General features: G+C 36.8%; 1 protein-coding gene across 1 annotated transcript; it reads left to right on the top strand.

Annotated features, from left to right (window-relative positions):
* The first annotated feature begins 455 nt into the window (after positions 1-455).
* LOC306999945 (interferon-induced very large GTPase 1-like) lies at positions 456-16,113 on the top strand. The gene is made up of 9 exons (XM_079615084.1): positions 456-636; positions 3,628-3,736; positions 4,804-4,869; positions 4,960-4,992; positions 6,113-6,154; positions 6,241-6,816; positions 7,970-8,560; positions 8,711-8,778; positions 10,519-16,113. The coding sequence occupies exons 2-9, from the start codon at positions 3,715-3,717 to the stop codon at positions 15,172-15,174; spliced, it is 6,054 nt and encodes a 2,017-aa protein (XP_079471210.1). The 5' UTR covers positions 456-636; positions 3,628-3,714; the 3' UTR covers positions 15,175-16,113.
* The last annotated feature ends 2,189 nt before the right edge of the window (positions 16,114-18,302 follow it).

Below are 18,302 nucleotides of genomic sequence, written 5' to 3' on the forward strand. Positions count from 1 at the left end.
ACTAGGTTATGCATTTATCATCATTAAATTCAATTTATTCAATCTCATACATTTTAACAAACTGAATATTGCCTGTTCCACAGCTACACTCAAAAATATTTAGGTACAGAAAATGTGAATTAATGTGAATCGGTACTCGATAGTATGACGTAATTCGGTACCCAACCCTAGTGTGCATGCGTCTTATGTTTGTTCCTGCCCTGCCCTACTTCCTATGTCCTCCCTGCCTGGTGACTTTCCTGACCTAGCAGCCAGTCTGGTGTTTCTGCATTTACATCTCCCAGTGCCAAGCCTCTGGTTTCTTGAGCCACTGCCTTGACTCCATTGTTGCCTTGGCATCTGGAGCTAACTCATCCCGACCAGCCTGTTCTCCTGTTGTGTGCCCTGCCCTTTAGTTTGGACTGTGTTCCCGCCTCTCCAATCTTGTGCTGTGTCTTCTGTTGTTAATAAATATCATTCTGATTCTGGGTGGTCCCTCTCAGAATCTTGACAGTTGAAGGTGCAGTACACTTGCCTGTGCGTACATGATCAGGATTTTACCACCTCCACCTCATTTTGAGCCAGGAAAACCCTGTGTACACACACAGCGAAACTTCTCCCTTGTTCAAAAAGAGATTAAACAGCACTTCAACACAGGTATCACCTTTCTTTTTTAAATATATATATATATATATATATATATATATATATATACATTTTATAGATCGTTTTATGGAAATATAAGTGTTAGAATTATAAATGAACTCACTATCTTTAATGGTAGTACCACCTTGGTTTTTTCCTTATAAAAGAAAAATGCCTGTCCGTTTAATGTTGTGAACCAAACATTTCGAAACAAATGTATTTATATAAAAGATGTAAGGGATATTACTACAATGTGTTGCAATTATTACATTTTATACCCAGAAAGTTGTTTTTGGATGTAGCCACCGTAGGCTACACCAAATTAAAAATATTTGACTGTAAATTGATGCTTGATGCTGAAATTGATGCTGTTAAAGGAATTTATGTTGATTTGGTGTTTTAGATAACATCAATAATTTAAATGATTATGAAATTCCTGTTTTTTACTTTATTAATCACTGAACAAGGCCTAAGAGCCAAAACTTTTGTGTTTTCATTCATGTGTTTATCAATGTGCAAACTGCAGCACAAAAGCAAATTATATTAAATGATTATTGTTAGGATTGTTTGGATCTTTGAAGCTCATCCCAGAGTTGCTGTCATTGCAAAAGGTCCATAAACTCAAACTTGCAGCTTGTTTAATGTAAACAGGATTAGATGGCATCTTTGTAAACGAATGTGATACTTAAAAGTCTGTCCCAGTCACTGCTACTTTCTTACAAGAGTACCCTATTGAACAAGGGAGAGTAATAATTTAAGATAATAACTGAAAAAAATTATTTGAAAATAATATTGTAATATTGTGTAGTATATCATAATATAGACAGTTTTACTTATTGAGAGATTTATTTTTTATGTTTTTAGTTAGTCTATGCATTGCATTAATTTGAACAGCTATAATGGCTTGATGCAGTGCAGGAGATGCAGATAACTTAGTTTAAAAAAATGCTGTCTGCTGTGCCATTAGAAAAATGTTCTTGACCCTTAAGAAACTTTAATGCTGTCACGTAACAAATTACTAAATACAACATTGAAATAAAAATGTAAAGCCTGTACAAATACTATAAATCGTGTAATAATGGAAATAAATGGGAATCATGTAAAAAAAACTGACCCCTGCGGCCACATGAAGACAATCTCAGACATGACCTTGCTTGCAAAATCCTATTGTAATTAATACAGTACTACAACTTGTCAAATTCAATAGGCTTCTCTTTGTGTTCGTGATAGATTTTTTTTTATGTTTTTGAAAGTCTCTTTTGCTCACCAAGGCTACATTTATTTATTAAAATAACAGTAAAAACAGTGATATTGTGAAATGTTCCAGTTTAGTATAACTTTTTTCTATTTGAATATTTTTAACATATGATTTATTCATGTGAAGCAAAGCTGACTTTTCAGCATCATTACTCCACACTGTAAAATAATGTCCTGTAAATGAATGGTAAAATATTACCAAAAAAGTTGCCAGTAATTTACTGTTAATTTTACAGTTCTTTACTGTACTATACAGTAGGGTTATGGTTAGCTAACCCTTACTGTAGAAAAAAGTTAACTAATTTCATTTGCAGAAACTGGCTGCCTTAAATTAGCAGACTGCAGTTTAATTTAATTTAACTGCCATTATTACTGTGAACTTATTTCATTTGAGCCCACTAAATAAAATTTCTAAATGTAAAAATAACTGAATTTAACACACAAAAAAAAAAACTTAACTAGAAACATAATTTTAATTTAAAAATCTTGCAGATAACTGATAGTTAAGCAAATAAGGAAAATAGTAAGACCATTTAGCTGCATAATTTAATGCAACAATGCATGCTGGAAGTTTTTTTTACTATGCTGGCACCCAGCATGTATTTTGCAACATGAAACTTTTGACTTTTGAGTCACCATTGTTGAGATCCATAATATTCTGATTCTTGATAAATGTTTTATGCACCAGATGTTCTTCAAAATAACTGATTACCAAAACATTGCTGAATCTCTCATACTGTAGAACCGCAGAGATACTATAATTAACACATATTAAATTAAAAGACCCATAAAATCAGGATTAGCCACTTGATGAGAACAGTGAAGCAGACAAGTCCATGATGGTTATGGCATCATCACAATATAGCCAAAAACACTTGATTAACTTACTCTTGGCTTTTTCTTGCCACAACAAATGTGCTTTACAAACTCCGTTACAGCAGCCAGAAATAAATTAATGTTAAAAAGTGTCAAGAGTCCAACTAAAGCAAACACTAAACTATTGTTTTCAGTAAAACATCAACATATAAACCTCTGTTATTCTTAACAAGAAATGTTGTACATGAAAATTGTATGAAAGAAATGTCAAACTGGTTTGTGAACTGGTTTCACGCTCAGTGTGAAAGGGACTTGAGGCTGTGGCTGGATGTCAGTTGTAAGTTAGAACAAATGTCTGGTATGTCTACAGTTACTTCACATGCCCCACCTTTAAACCAGTTTTACATGCCACTTGTCTTCTTTGCTGCATTTTCCAGCCAACAGCCCAAAATTCGCTTAGGGCAGAATATAGCCGCTATTCAGAGCATAAAATTACATTTAATTCAATTCACGTTTAATTGTATAGCGTTTTTCACAATACATATAATTTCAAAACAGCTTTACAGAAAGTGCATGAGTCCATATTACAATTTAGAGTGATCTGTTATCAGAGGTAACAGTCTAAGTTAAGTATTTCAGAAATGTACATATACAAAATCACAGTTAGCTAAAATTTTATAAATTTAAACAATGTAATAATTGAATGCAGATACAATGAGCGTGTTGAAATAACGAATACTTGTTTGTTAACAAATGATTATGAGATTTAGAAAATATAGCATTAACAACATTACCCAATTAGACGAAGTCACACTAATATTACAAAATAACTATTTATGTGCTTCTCGTCTTCTCACTTCTCGTATTTTTATCAGAACCAACTGATTTTTTAAAGCTGAAAAGAATGTAAATGAATTAAATTGTCCACAGGACAAAAAACAGCCCCCAAGGAAGCTCAGATGGCGGTGTGAACTACAGCACTGAATAAAGACACTGACGACATCAGTGGACTTCAGAATGGCCGACAGGGAAGGCAGATGTGAGTGCACAAAGTCTTCATGAAACATTCACCTTGGGTCTTTTTAATGTGATCTTGGCCACATTTAGCAACAGAATATCTGTCAGTCTGGTTTTGAAGAGCTAAAATACAGCCACGTTCACACCGTTTGGTTATTAATGGGAATGACAACTGCATTTAATAACCAAACTGATCACACCGTTTGGTTATTAATGGGAATGACAACTGCATTTAATAACCAAACTGATCAGGGGTATCAGACCGGGGGATATGGTGTGCATGAGTTTCAGGGGCTCACAAAATATTTTTTGAGAAATTTTTAAGTAAACCCCCCCACCCCCCCCAATTCACAATTCTGTTTTAATGTAAGAATGCAACTCCTCCATCACACAGTCAATGGATCAAAAGTGTGATGGAGAATATTAAGATGGAAATTAGATGTACTCTTTGTGCTTTAATGTTTTTGTAGTGTTTAAAAATAATTTTAGAAAATGTAATTGATTAAAAAGCAAGCAAACTTTCACTGTCATTACCACAAACAGGTGATGAATCATGTATTCAAGCCGTGCCTTCAATATATATTTTAAATAGACAGGTCTTCTCTGCCATTCTGCAAACCAGCATCTGTTATATGAATGCACTTTGTACTTGACCCGTAATAGACGATTATCTGATAACAGCGTATCTTACAAGTGCAAAAATAATAGGATCTTTGAGCCACACATTGTTTCTCACTCTGTTGAGAACAGACCCTGACTTATGTTAATTTTAGTTACCTTTTCATGCAAAACATAAGCCAGATTTTTGACTAAATACACACAATAGTAATGGATGTGCAAACCGATACTTTCATTGTTGGTACTTGGCGATACCTGTATTTCCATTGTATTTGTAATTTTTCTAAATATTGTGTAAAGAAAATAAAAGAATACTCTAATGTTATATACAAACAATCAACATAGTAACCGAACAGTTTTAACAACCAAGGAGACTAACTAGTGAACTAAGGCAAACGGACACTGAACACAAACAGGGCCACAATCAGTAATCAAGATATTAAATTTATTGTAATGATTTTGTCTCTGCAGCAGGTGTTCGGAAGACCGGGGAAAGATGCCTCGATAGGAGCAAGAGCAGGGATGGATGCGCTAAAAGTATTTAAATGAAAAAGAACAGTTTATAGATTTAAATTGCTTGTACTGCTTTTTCAGTGTGTGTGTGTGTGTGTGCTTTATGTTTTGCAGTTGGCAGTAGTTCAGATTTGAATCTCCCTGACAGTAAGTCAATTAAATGATTCGACAGCATCATAAAAGTATATTATAGTTTTGATGAACTATGACTGTTCATCGTTTGTTTAATTTAAATATGTTGTAGGCTAAATAAGAACATTTGAAATTCACCAGAGCGCAAACACAAATAGGTGCTGGAGCGTTTGCCAAATCTGCTTCGCCAATATGATATTATTATAGTATCGACTAAGGATGCTCTTGCTTTCGTTTAAGGGTGCTTGTATTTAAATTTGACTTTGAGATGATTTTGTACCCACATTAAAAAAATGTTTTACAAAAAAAGATTTGTGATCAAACATTACTTTGCATGCACCCTGTAGTACCATTCCGGACCCCCGGTTGAAGACCTTTGTTTTAAATTGATCTACAAAAATGTATTAATATTCTTTACACCTACAAATGCAGCTACTTAATTTTTTGAGTGTAGATGTAATATTATCATGACAAATAATAAAAAATAACTGCATTTTACAGTAATTATGTTTATAATTGACATTAAATACCCTATGCTTGTTAATGAAGTCTTAAAATTATTACAGTAGATTTACACAATGTGCTGTACAAGTCCAGAGGCCCTATTTTAACGATCTAAGCGCATGGTCTAAAGCGCAGGGCGCAAGTGCAGTTAGGGCGTGTCCGAATCCACTTTTGCTAGTTTAACGACAGGAAAACTGGTCGGCACGCCCGGCACATGGCCTAAAAGGGTTGTCTCTAATCTCTTAATGAGTAATGGGTGTGTTTTGGGATTATAACCAATATGGCAATTTGGCAATAAAACAATCATCTCATCTCCCATTCCCTTTAAATGGGAATGTGTTTACACAACGGAATTCCAACGTATCTTCAAACCGCATACGAATCTCCTCGTACGCGAGGTTGAAGCTCAGACCATCTACGAGACAAGCTGCGGATTCCACCATATCTTTATGTACACCAAAAAAATATATTTTACATTGTAATCCTTTTAATAATTTAATTACAAGTACTTGATTTTGTAATTTGACTAGATAATGCATTTAGCATTACTAAATTCTGCACTTTTATATACAGCACAGTATACCGACAGTCTGTTGAAATCTTAATTGTAATGTTGTTTTTTTCTCTGTAGCTGTTGTTCAGACTTTTCACACAAGACCCCGGAGTCCCATGAGTAAGTATTTAAATAAAACTCTTTATCTACTTTTTGTAGATTTAATTTGCTTGTACTGGTTCTTCATAACACAGTGTGTGTTTCAGAGAGTGATCTGAGGATTGTTCTACTGGGGAAGAACTTGGCAGAAAACAGTCGTGTGGGAAAACTCATATTAGGGAATGAAAAGTTTGACAGTAAAGCTCCTTCAGATCAAGTGCAGACAGAAAGAAAAATGCACAAGACAGTCATCAACGCTCCTCACCTTCTCCAGCCACATCTCTCAGACAATCAGATCATTGAGACAGTAAGAAAATGTCTGTATCTGTCTGATCCAGGACCTCACGTGATCGTTCTGGTCCTTCAACAAGATCAGTGTTCAACAAAAGATCAAGAGCATGTAGAGAAGGTGCTCCAGTCTTTCTCTAACAAGGTTTATGAATACACCATGGTGCTCACGACACAAGAGTCAGACAGAGTTGAGCCGGCCGGAGTCAATGGCGTTATAAAGGAAATTATTAAAAAATGTTTTAACAGACATTACAAACTTACAAAAAACAGCCCTTCTGCCGACCTTAAAGAGAATTTAGAGAAATTTGCACAAATGAACAGTGGACACTATCTGATTTGTGATGAATTTGAAGGTTCAGAGAATTCCACGGAGCAACAGGACAGAGAAAGAGGTGAGTCTGGAAATATTTTAATTATGATCTAATGATTCCTAATAAAAATAAGTAAATTACAAAAGTAGATTAAAAAAAACATCACACACTTCACACATCCTGTCCAATGATCTCCTGCAAACTGGGGTTATAATGAATGTGCAAAAATAAGTAATATAAATTAATCGGATAAGAATCTGAATTTCAGATGGTCATCCTTGATCTTAATCTGTGGTGCATTTTATTGTAGAGATTAAAGGGGTCATGACATGGTTTATTTTATTTTATTATTATGTTCCCTTAGGTGCAATTATAGTATTACTATAGTTTTTTTTACAAAAAACTTTTAAAATGTAGTGATTTATGACCTTTTCCCACCCTGTTTCTCATCCTCTGATTCAAACAGTCTGTTTTGGGGGTGTTTCCCCTTAAAGAGTTCAGTGCTAACCCCCACTGTTGTGATTGGCTAACGTCAGTGCCTATGCATCAATTGTTAACGCCCCCAGCCAGAACCTGTGCGGATTCAGCGTATTTAAAAAGTAGTTTACAGTTTTAAATACATTACTTACAGTTTGCGTCGTCGTTGTTGAGCCCAGAATAGTCGGCACGGACTTATCTTTGAGCAACAGTTTTCTGGCAAAGCCAGCATCATTTCGGGATATGTTCTCTACCACTGCCGTGACTGGGACAAATAAAGTGCATCCATTTTTCCCTGTCGTCTGGATCTTTCGCAGCGTATTCAAAGATGTTGTTTGTCCACAGCCAGTAACAGCACATCTGCGTGGCATCGTAATATCCATGTATGTACACAGACCCACTCGCTGTCTGTCCGTCGACTGAACACTTGTGAGGCGCGCGGGCGCGACAATGATACGAAATGAGCGTAGTTGCCTTGCGCTTAAAGTGTAGTTGTCTTGTGCCGGAGGCGGTCGTATGCAAACGCTGGTACGTCACTTCGTACCGTGACGTCACTTCTTACCATGAATCCAGAACGAGCTGTATTTAGAGCTTGATTAAATAAATGATTCGTTTATAATGGGGAGGACGTCTTAAGCTATGAAACTTGCAGGACGTTTTAATGGTACAAAGACCTCTTATATACCAAAAGATCAAGGCAAATTTGGTTTCTCATGTCATGACCCCTTTAAAGTTGTTTTTTGTTTTTTTACTTCAGGTCATAAGAAGTCACCTTTGACTGTTGCACTATTTGGAAACTCTGCATCAATCCAGTTTCGACATGAAAACATTTTACTTGGAGAAGAAGAGTACCGTTTTAAAACTACAGACACATCCAGGATCATTCCTTTACCGAGGGAAATAGCAGAACATCACGTCTCTGTGATAAACATGACTGCCAGACATGAGACTGAACTTAACCTGGACTGTGTGGGTCATCTCATTGATCAACTAGTGAATGAAAATGAAATCCATGCCTTCATCTTTGTTGTGAGACAGGGTCAGTTAACAGATGCTGATAAGAAGAGTCTCGAATGGCTTCAGAGAACATTTGGTGACAAGGTTCTTCAGTTTGTGATGATTCTCTTCACCTATGAGACAGAAGAAAAGTCTAAAACTATAAAAGACCCTGTTCTGGAGCAACTGCTGGAGAAATGTGGAGGAAGATTTCACTCTTGCAACAAGATGATGAACAACCAATCAGAGATGAGAGACCTGATGAACAAGATTGAGCTTCTGTTTAATGAGAATAAACAGCAGCGCTACACTGAAATAAGGCGAAACTTCGAAAAGAGTGAAAAAGAAAGTGGTAAGAAATTAGTTTGTTTTCTGTATATACACACATTGTTATCACTTGAATATAATATGGAAGTACCAAAGTGAGTTGTGATTCAAGCACAGGAATTACCACTTCAGAGAACCAAATATTTCAGTGTTCCACTTTTGTTTGTTTAAATAGATAGAATCACAATCATGAAAGAGAACACGCAGCAAATCACCACAGCCATGGGGAAAGATACACACAAGGTATGTGCTGGCTGAAATATAACTACAGAATATGAGCACAAGTCAAAATTAAACATTTTTAACATCTATGTAGGATACAAACTGAAGTAATGGTGAGATTAGCAAATGTTCCTTTGTCACGTTTTATCTTCTGTTTTAGAAAAAAAATTTGGGATGCAAAACTGTAGTATAACTAATAATGTACTAAAAGTAAGGTATGGAAAGTGACCTAATTAGGTCCACAAATATCCAAGTTTTAACTGTTTGCATATACTGTAGATACTTTAAATACAGTATTAAATGGATTTAGCTCTTAATTAAACACTTATGTTAAAGCTGGAGTCGGCAAGATTGTTTTGATCATATTCACTGAAACCAAAACTATGCTCTGACAGAACAACATAAATCAGATGGTTTTAGAAAAATCCTGCGATTCTACCTCCACCTAGAGCCTGTTATTTGTTTGACAAAAATCCACCACTCCCGGTTCTTCTGGTCCAATCAGCGCAGGGCTGTGTGAAATCTGACTGTCAATCACAGTTCATGCACAGGCCACAGATACCCCCACCCATCCCCCTCGTGCACGTCATCACATGCACACGCCTGAAGTTCGTGTGTTGGATTGTACAAAAGCATGATGGTGGAAAGAAAATCTACTAACAAGCTTCCAATTCCTCGGTTAACAACCAGAGCTAGGAGGTCCAAAACAACCAAGGAAAAGAAAACATGTTGAAAAGATAGATGCTGAAGAGACGGGCGCGTTCACAGAAAATCTGGTGCACACGCACTGAAAAGCACAAACTCGATGGGAAGATGCTCGATGGTAGTGAGGGAGAGACATGAGAGTTGTAAACATTAAAAAATTTGGTGAAGTCCGCTCATTCCACTGGACTTGCCGACTGCAGCTTTAAGTTTTATCATAAATTGACAAAATTAAAGGTGACATTGTGTCATGCATTTTATAAAGTTAAGTTACTTAAACAATAAATCCCCACTTTGTGATGTTGCTGATTTAAAACGAGTCACTGTTGTATAGTGGACATAGCCTACATGTGACATACACTTAAGTTTCCGGAGTGACACAAATTTGGAGGAATTTAGCTTTGTTAAAAACTCCCTTCTATTTAGAAGCGCATATTTTATTGAACATTATTATTGAAAATAATCATCCAGAACAGGATTAAGCATTTAAAGTGAAGTGACGACCGAATTTAACTGCAGTGTTTACATGACCGCAGGACGCATGGGCTGCATCTAGTTAAGTGAAGTACACTACTGTTGCACAAACTTGTTGAGCATGTGCTTATTATACAGGATTTTCAGTGTATCAGAGCAGTTCAATTTGCAGTAGGCCTTGGCAATATGGCCAAATATCTTTTCATAATACTGTTTGTTTTTTAAATTTTTAAATTTCAATATTTATTCATATGAAATATTAATATGGATTCAATATCATTTCATACCATTGGAGAAATAAAAACGTTCCACATGTTGTAGAGACGTGGTGGTGGGCTAATTTCACTTTGGGAACTGTAGTGGAGCCATTGGATATATTTGTTTCCGATAGCCTTCAATTTTGACAAGATGTGGTATAACATAGTACACTATGTTTTTTTCAGTATGTACAAAATATAAAATGTGGCTTTTTAGTCTTAATTAAACTGATTTATTGATTATTGTCAAGATCATAAGTTGCATTCCTGCATAGTGAACAATGTCCTTCATTACAAAGTGCCAAATAAATGTCTGTTTCTTTCACAGGTAACAGCTTTAGAAGAAGAAACTAGATTGGAACAAGACAACGCAAAAGAAATAGATGGAAAAACAAAGCATCTCTTTAATAGACTTCATCTTAAAGGCAGGCATCATAAACTGAGAACTGCAGATTTTCTTCAATTAACCGCACATTCATTAAAATCCATTGAATCTTGTGCTGAAGAGGAGCTGATTCAGACTTTCATGCAAAAACTACTGATGATGAACTACAGAGCAAGATACATTCATGTTGAGAAAAAGAATGAACAGCATCACACAAAACAAAGTGACAATGACTCATATGCAGATATGGGTGATATCTTTAAAGCAATGGCTTTGTCTAACAAAGGAATCAGTCAATCTGATCGCATTCACCCGATGGATGTTCAGATGGCTGTGTTTCATTGTGCTGATGGCTTCCTGAAGCAGCTGATGGTCACTAAACTCTCCCAGTGTCAGTACGCTCTGCCTCTGCTTGTTCCTGATCCAGACACACAACAGATTGAGTTTCCTCTCTGGACATTTAGACAAATCAACAAGAGCTGGAAGATGAGAAACACCAACAATGAGATCATCAGTCAAACCCACCCGGTCTACAAGACAGAAACTCCAATGGTGTTTTTCTTCAGGTTTGGCTCCGTGTCTTCGTCTAAGTCTCAGCTGATGAACAGTCTGATCAATGAGAAACACAACACGTTCTTCCACAGGAACTGCCCAGGCAGCAGCAGAACCAGAGTCCTGATGGATGGAGTAGTGGAGATTGCCTGGTTTAGCCCCTCTGGGAAAAACACGGATAAATTCACTGCCTGTGTTACATTCTGTAATCTACACGGTGATGCAGGAGATCACGAGAAACAGCTGCAGATCCTCACTGAAATGGCCTCAGTCAATGTTGTTCTTCTACCACAACTTCAAAACAATGACAAAGGTGCAACAATAATCCAAAACCTGTACAGGAACAGAAAGCCATTTATTTGTCTTTTTACTGAAGATGATTCTGCTGTAACCGAGCCGATAAAAGGAAAGTACAAGATTGGTCTGAAAGATAGAAATCAGTCAGAAGTATCTGAAGAACTCAGAAGAACTATAAATGACTGTCTCTCAGAATCATCTTCCACTTTCAGACTTGAAGATGTGTCCAAACACTCAGACATCAGAGTAGATGAGGAAGATGAGGATGAATGCAAGAGAGGAAGAGAAGCAGCACAGCAGATGATGAGTTTACTGGAGAAGAAAGACCGGACAGAAATCAAAGACTCATTTCTGCCTCATCAGGGGAAACTGTGGCATCAGTGGAGTCAGAAGAACAAAGAACTACATCGACCTCGAGCATATGAGACAGAAATGGACATCAGTAGAAAGAAAACCGAGATGAAGAATATCCGTCACCAGCAGCAAGAATCTGACATCACAACTTTTATACAGTTGTTTTTTAAACAAATTCAATGTCATGCTGAGAATAAGATGTATTTTCTGAAATGGCTTGAAATCTTCCTAACCTCAAAAAATATTTTAATTCCTGACAAGGTTGAGCAAACTGACCTTGAGAGAATATCTGAGGAACTTCAAGTCGCATCTTTTGGTTTGGAGCACATCATGAGGGAGATCGGTCAGATCTATGAATCATGTTCATCTGTGAAGAAGAACAAGAAAGATCTGCAGGTTCACTTCTCTTCTCTCCCGAGTCTTGCAGCAAAGATGATGATCTCTGGATTTCCACTGGAGCTGATGGACGGAGATGCTGCTCATGTTCCTGTGATCTGGATCTCTGCTGTTCTAGATAAACTCATCCAGAAACTGGGAGACCAGAGAGTCTTTGTGCTGTCAGTTTTAGGGATTCAGAGCTCTGGTAAATCCACCATGCTGAACGCCATGTTTGGACTCCAGTTTGCCGTCAGTGCTGGCAGGTGCACCAGAGGAGCTTTCATGCAGCTGGTCAAAGTCTCAGACGAGATGAAAACACAGATGAACTTTGACTATATTCTGGTTGTTGATACTGAGGGTCTTCGTGCTCTAGAACTGACTGGAAGTTCAACAAGACATCATGACAATGAATTGGCCACATTTGTTGTTGGTCTTGGAAATTTGACCTTGATTAACATTTTCGGTGAAAACCCATCTGAGATGCAGGACATTCTTCAGATTGTTGTTCAGGCCTTCATGAGGATGAAGGTGGTCAAACTGAATCCCAGCTGTGTGTTTGTGCATCAGAATGTCTCAGACGTCACAGCTGGAGAGAAAAATGAGGAGGGAAGGAGACGACTGCTGCAGACACTGGATAAGATGACAAAACTTGCTGCAAAAGATGAAGTCTGTGATGCAGAATGTTTCAGTGATGTCATTAAATTTGATGTTCAGAATGATGTGAAGTATTTTGCTCATCTTTGGGAGGGAAACCCACCAATGGCACCACCAAACCCAAACTACTGTGACAATATTCAAGAACTAAAGAAAACTATTATGTCTCATGCCTCAAAGTCACATGGAACGATGCTGATAGACCTAAAAGACCGTATTAAAGATATCTGGGAGGCTTTACTGAATGAACGTTTTGTCTTCAGCTTCAGAAATTCTCTGGAGATTTCAGCCTACAGGAAACTGGAGACAAAATACAGCAAGTGGTCCTGGAGGCTTCGCAGTGATATGATGGAAATTGAGAACAAACTACACAACAAAATAGAAAATGAAGCAATTCATGAGGTTGAGGAAACTGATCTTCAAACAGAGCTGAAGGAGACAAGTGAAGAAGTGGAGAAATCAATGTCAGAATTCTTTGAGAAAGACACAGATGCAGATATACTGATTCAGTGGAAATCATCATTTGAAATCAAAATCAAAGAGATTCAGGAAAACATTGTGAGAGAAACAAAGAAGAAATTAAACGAGATTCTTCAACAGCGAGACCTGAAGAAAATGATTGATGCTCAGAAGACACATCATGAAAACACTCTCTTTGAAAAGAGCAAAGAACTTGCCTTAAAACTCAAAGACAAAACAAATGACGAAGAAACACTGAAGAAAGAATTCGATTTGTTCTGGAAACACAGTGTGAAGAAGATCATCAGAGACACTCATCCAATAAAAGACAATGACATAATGGGAGATGTGAAACACTTCCTCAGTGACATCTATGAAAGTGCTCCTGTAGGCCATTGGATGGAGAGCAAGGATATTTTTTCTGTGCCAAGTTATACTCAATATGTTCTTTTCAAAAAGGAGTTCAAAGAGTCTGTAATCAACTCATCTAGATACACTCAAACATTATCTCCAGAAGATAAAATAAGAAATTTCATCACAGATGTTGCTCAGCAGACAGACAAAATGATTCAGTCATTTAACATTTCAAAGATGGGATACAACATCAGCTGCATTCAACAAATCACAGATTACATCAAGATGAGAGTAACAGAACATCAGAAAAGATCTGGGGAATATGAGTTCAAGAATGAATTCTTCATGTATTTGGTACATTCCATCTGTAACAGAGCAGAGCAGATGATCACTGACCAACACAAAATGTTTAGAGATGCCAATGATCCAGAAATATATGTTGAGAAAAAGAGAGCAGAGTACTATAGTATTTTCCAGAAATACTGTCATGGAGCAACATCAGCTGCCATTTTTGGAGAGATCATCTGTCAGAAACTTAAAGAGCCCATTGAGCAGAGTGTCTACAAGAAGACTGCCAGAGATCTGACAGATGAAATAATGAAAAACTGTTCATCACTGAATGGAAACAGATCAAAACTGGAGAAACACATCCTGAAGACACTGGCAGAAGAGGAGGATTGTCACAAATACATGAACTACATTTATAATCCCAGAGATCACTTCAAGAGTTTCATCAGAGATGAAGTCAGTCAGTATATCACTGATAAGTTCAATGTCAGTGTTTTACACAAGATGAAGGAGAACATTAAACTCTTGCAGCAGAAGATCATAAAAGCAGCACATGAATCTACTGAACAAGTTCAAGTGAACAGAGGAGATGTTGGATTATGGGTGAAGAGTTTCACACAACAGCTCTCAGATGTGCTGATCTTCTCTGAAAAAGATCTCAGTGGAGTGAAACATAGTGGTGCTGATAATTGCAACCTCCTAGAAGATGTGATAAGAGAGGAACTTCCTGCTATAATGTCTGATATCTACAGTAAATTCAACACAGAGGCATTTCTAGTAAAGCTGGACTATACGTTCAGGCCAGATGAGATTCTGATTGATCACTTCTGTCAGTGTTGTTGGGTTCAGTGTCCGTTCTGTAAAACAGTCTGCACCAACACCATAGAAAACCATCATGGAGATCACAGTGTTGCTTTCCATCGTAGTATTGGACTGAGTGGAATTCATTACGACAATACATGTAACTTGTCTACTCATATCTGCACATCAGCAGTAGGAAACAGCAATCTATATTTTTATCCTATTGGGTCAGAAGATAAAGTCCCCTGGAAAGATTACAGGACAGCAGGAGGAGTTTATGCAGACTGGAGCATCACATCTGACCTCTCTGAACTGCCCTACTGGAAGTGGTTTGTCTGCAGATTCCAGAAAGATCTGGAAAAATACTACATGAAAACATTTGCAGGGAGTGGTGTGATACCAGATGAATGGAGAAAATACTCAAAACAGGATGCTTTAGAGAGTTTGGATAAATACATTTAGTAAACTTAAGTAGTTAAGTTTATTTTAGTTATTTGATTTACAGAACAGTTGTATCACTTCAGTGAAGCTGGAATCATCTAAACATCTATAATACCTTGGGTATATTATAATGGTTACTTAAGAGAGAAGAGTTCATATTTAAAGCATTCGGTTTCAAAAGACTGCACGTATTGGTAAACTGATAAATTCATTAAGACCTATAGTTGTTGGAACAAAATGCCTAATTGTGAAAAAATAATCGTAAAAGTCTTTATTTTGTCCTTTCAAATTTATTTTGAGCACTTCACTGCATCCAGCTGACTCTTTAAAAAAAAAAAAGATCTTCTTTGCTTTCGCTATTTCTTAATTCCTTACTTGCTCTAGCCTGTACTATTCTAGATAATGTTTGACAATTCATATTATTAGCACTTCTCATGTTATTGCCTCCCTATGATGATTACTTATTTTTACAGTATACTAAATTTTGGATAAATGAGTAAATGTGAAAATGTACATGCAATTTAGTTTTCATTGTTCAATTTGAATGCATTTTATAGTTGATTTAATTATATTTTGTTTAATTTATATTTAGTATGATAGGGCTGGCAAAGTTAATTGTTTAATTAAGATAATTTAAAGGTTTAACTATGTTCAAATCCAATCAAGGTGAGTCGTGAATTTACAATGTGCTGTTTATTTTAGTCTCTAGTGTGTTTTCATTTCATATAACCAATTACTTTTTACATTACTTTCTAAAGCCTGCCACAAACTTCTAAAAATACAAATATGATACCCAATAGTACTTGCAGTACTGTCCAATAAATTCCTGCAAATGTGCAGCTTCATGTCTGCCCATCTAAGTTTCTACTGTTTAATTGTGTGTGAATTGTAGACAAGCATGTGTTTGTGATTATTAAGTACAAGACAAACATGTGACAAAAATAAACAATCTATGTATTACTGTTTATCTACGTTCATGTTGTTTTATTGTGCGTATTTCTAGAGATCTATTAGCTTATTTTGATTATTCTCAGGTTATATAAAGTAAGTCAAATATGTGTCTTAAATCATAAGCATCTGAATTTTCATACTTCAATCCATAGAAGACTTCTTTGTGGCCTGATCCAGTCCTGCATGGGTTCGGGTACCCGACGGGTGACCCGCAAATTTTGCTCAAACGGGTGAAAAATATCCAACTGTGTCGGATACGGGTGCGGGTCGGGTCGGACACGGGTCTAAATACGGGTTCAAAACGGTCACGTGCAAATGTAAAAATAAATGCATTTTTTAGGAACACATCTACAAAACTATCCTCCAGGACAAGTTCGAAATTCATCGTTTACACAGACTTGCAATGTTCCTGTATCCTAAACTGAAAAGTATGAAGCTACTTGCTGCTGACAGTAGTGAAGTGGCAAGCGTGCACAGTGAGATGCGGCGCCTTGTGAAAGATCAGTATTAATGCAAACACAGCCACAGGGGAAAAAAAATAATATTTTTTTAAAATAACATTTGAAAACCTGAATAAACTGAACACCAAATAACAATATTAACTATTGAGAGGTGATGACGCGTTCATGAAAAACGTCACAAAGAAACGGCAAAAGTAGCCTGATTATTGAATATGTCAAATATAGCCAGGACAGGAGACAGAGCAGTCTGTTTTCTTTCGTTTTGAATTGTTTTGTTTAAAAGTACACATTTCAAGCTTTCTATATATTTCTCAGGTCTGTGAGGCATGTATCTTATACGCTGAGTTTCCTTAATTTCCAGTTCATGCGCCGTTGCCTCCGCTCCGTGTCCTGATGCCTGTTACTTCTTATTTATTAAATTCAGACAATTGGTTATAAAACATTGATTCACATTAATCTAAAATTAATACAAAACGAAATTCACTTTAAAGAAAGGCTTTATACAATAAGAAACTTAATGAAGTGGTCAATAATGTCTGCTCACTCTGTCTCCCGACATATTGCACAACTTATGATCTTAGGCTATGCTTTTCACTTCTCATATAATCAACATTGATGAAATAATATATAAATATATATAAAATTGTGAAGCTGATGTGCTAGACGAAATTAAATTGTTTTGTAGTAACGTTAGCCATGTTCTTTATAGGCTATCGGCTTTTTGACAGCTTCGGCTGTTGTCCTTGTGTTAAGGCAAGCCGCCAAAGGCAATAAAAATGTGAAAAAAGTGTGTCTATAATGTGATTGGCTAAACTGATTTTATTTCGGGTGCGGGTCGGGTCTCAGTTCTATTTTAAGCGGGTCGGGTTGCGGATTTTAATTTGTGCTGCTGTCGGAAAACGGGTCAGATGCGGTTTTAAGCACTGCGGGTACGGATTTGCAAAATCGGACCCGTGCAGCTCTCTGGTCTGATCAGCTTAGGGGTGTGCGATATTACGATTTTTGATCGTGGACGATTAAAATGTCTCCACGATCTGCTTTTGAAGAAATATCGTAGGATCGTCCATTTTATCAGATTGCATTTCTGGCGCCTCCGTCTCAACATACTGTACAGCGCGACGTTTATCCACATGAAATGCAGAGGAACGGGACACTGTAGTTCATAAAAATGAATTATTTGCATGTGCTTTAAAGCCTTGTCGGTTAAACATGTCATTCGCTGCTGATGCGCTGTTCTAACGGGCGCTTTTCTGAGCGCAATAGACCCGACGCGCGCACATGCACTAAAAGCCTGTCTAACAGCGCCCGTTACTGAACTAAGTTATCTTATTGCGCTAATACTGTCAAATGCACACAAGGTTTACATAAACAAAGTTGGTTATGTCTAAAGTGAAAGAACAATAGAAAAAATGAAGAAAAACTCTGCCTTGTCAAATGCGTGTAGACTCGTTGCGCGCAGATCTTAAAGTGACAGTAGCCCTAATAGTAAACATGCTGCCGCTTGTCCTTAAAGGGACAGTTACCCAAAAATAAAAATTCTGTCATTATTTACTCACTCTCTAATGTTGTTCCAAACCTGTATTAATATATTTCTTGTGCTGAACACAAAAGAAGATATTTTGAGGAGTGTGGCTAACGGTTGCTGGTCCCCATTGATTACCATAGTAGGAAAAAAACTGTTATGGAAGTCACTGGGGTACATCAACTGTTTGTTTACCCACATTCCTCCAAATAACT

This window comes from Phoxinus phoxinus (assembly GCF_949152265.1).
Source record: "Phoxinus phoxinus genome assembly, chromosome: 1".
Taxonomy (NCBI): Eukaryota; Metazoa; Chordata; class Actinopteri; order Cypriniformes; family Leuciscidae; genus Phoxinus; species Phoxinus phoxinus.

Coding starts and splice junctions, on each gene's coding strand:
- LOC306999945 (XM_079615084.1), top strand. CDS start 3,715: ATGGCCGACAGGGAAGGCAGAT. Junction 4,870..4,959: donor CAGGGATGGATGCGCTAAAA/GTATTTAAATGA, acceptor TATGTTTTGCAG/TTGGCAGTAGTTCAGATTTG. Junction 8,561..8,710: donor AAAGAGTGAAAAAGAAAGTG/GTAAGAAATTAG, acceptor TTGTTTAAATAG/ATAGAATCACAATCATGAAA.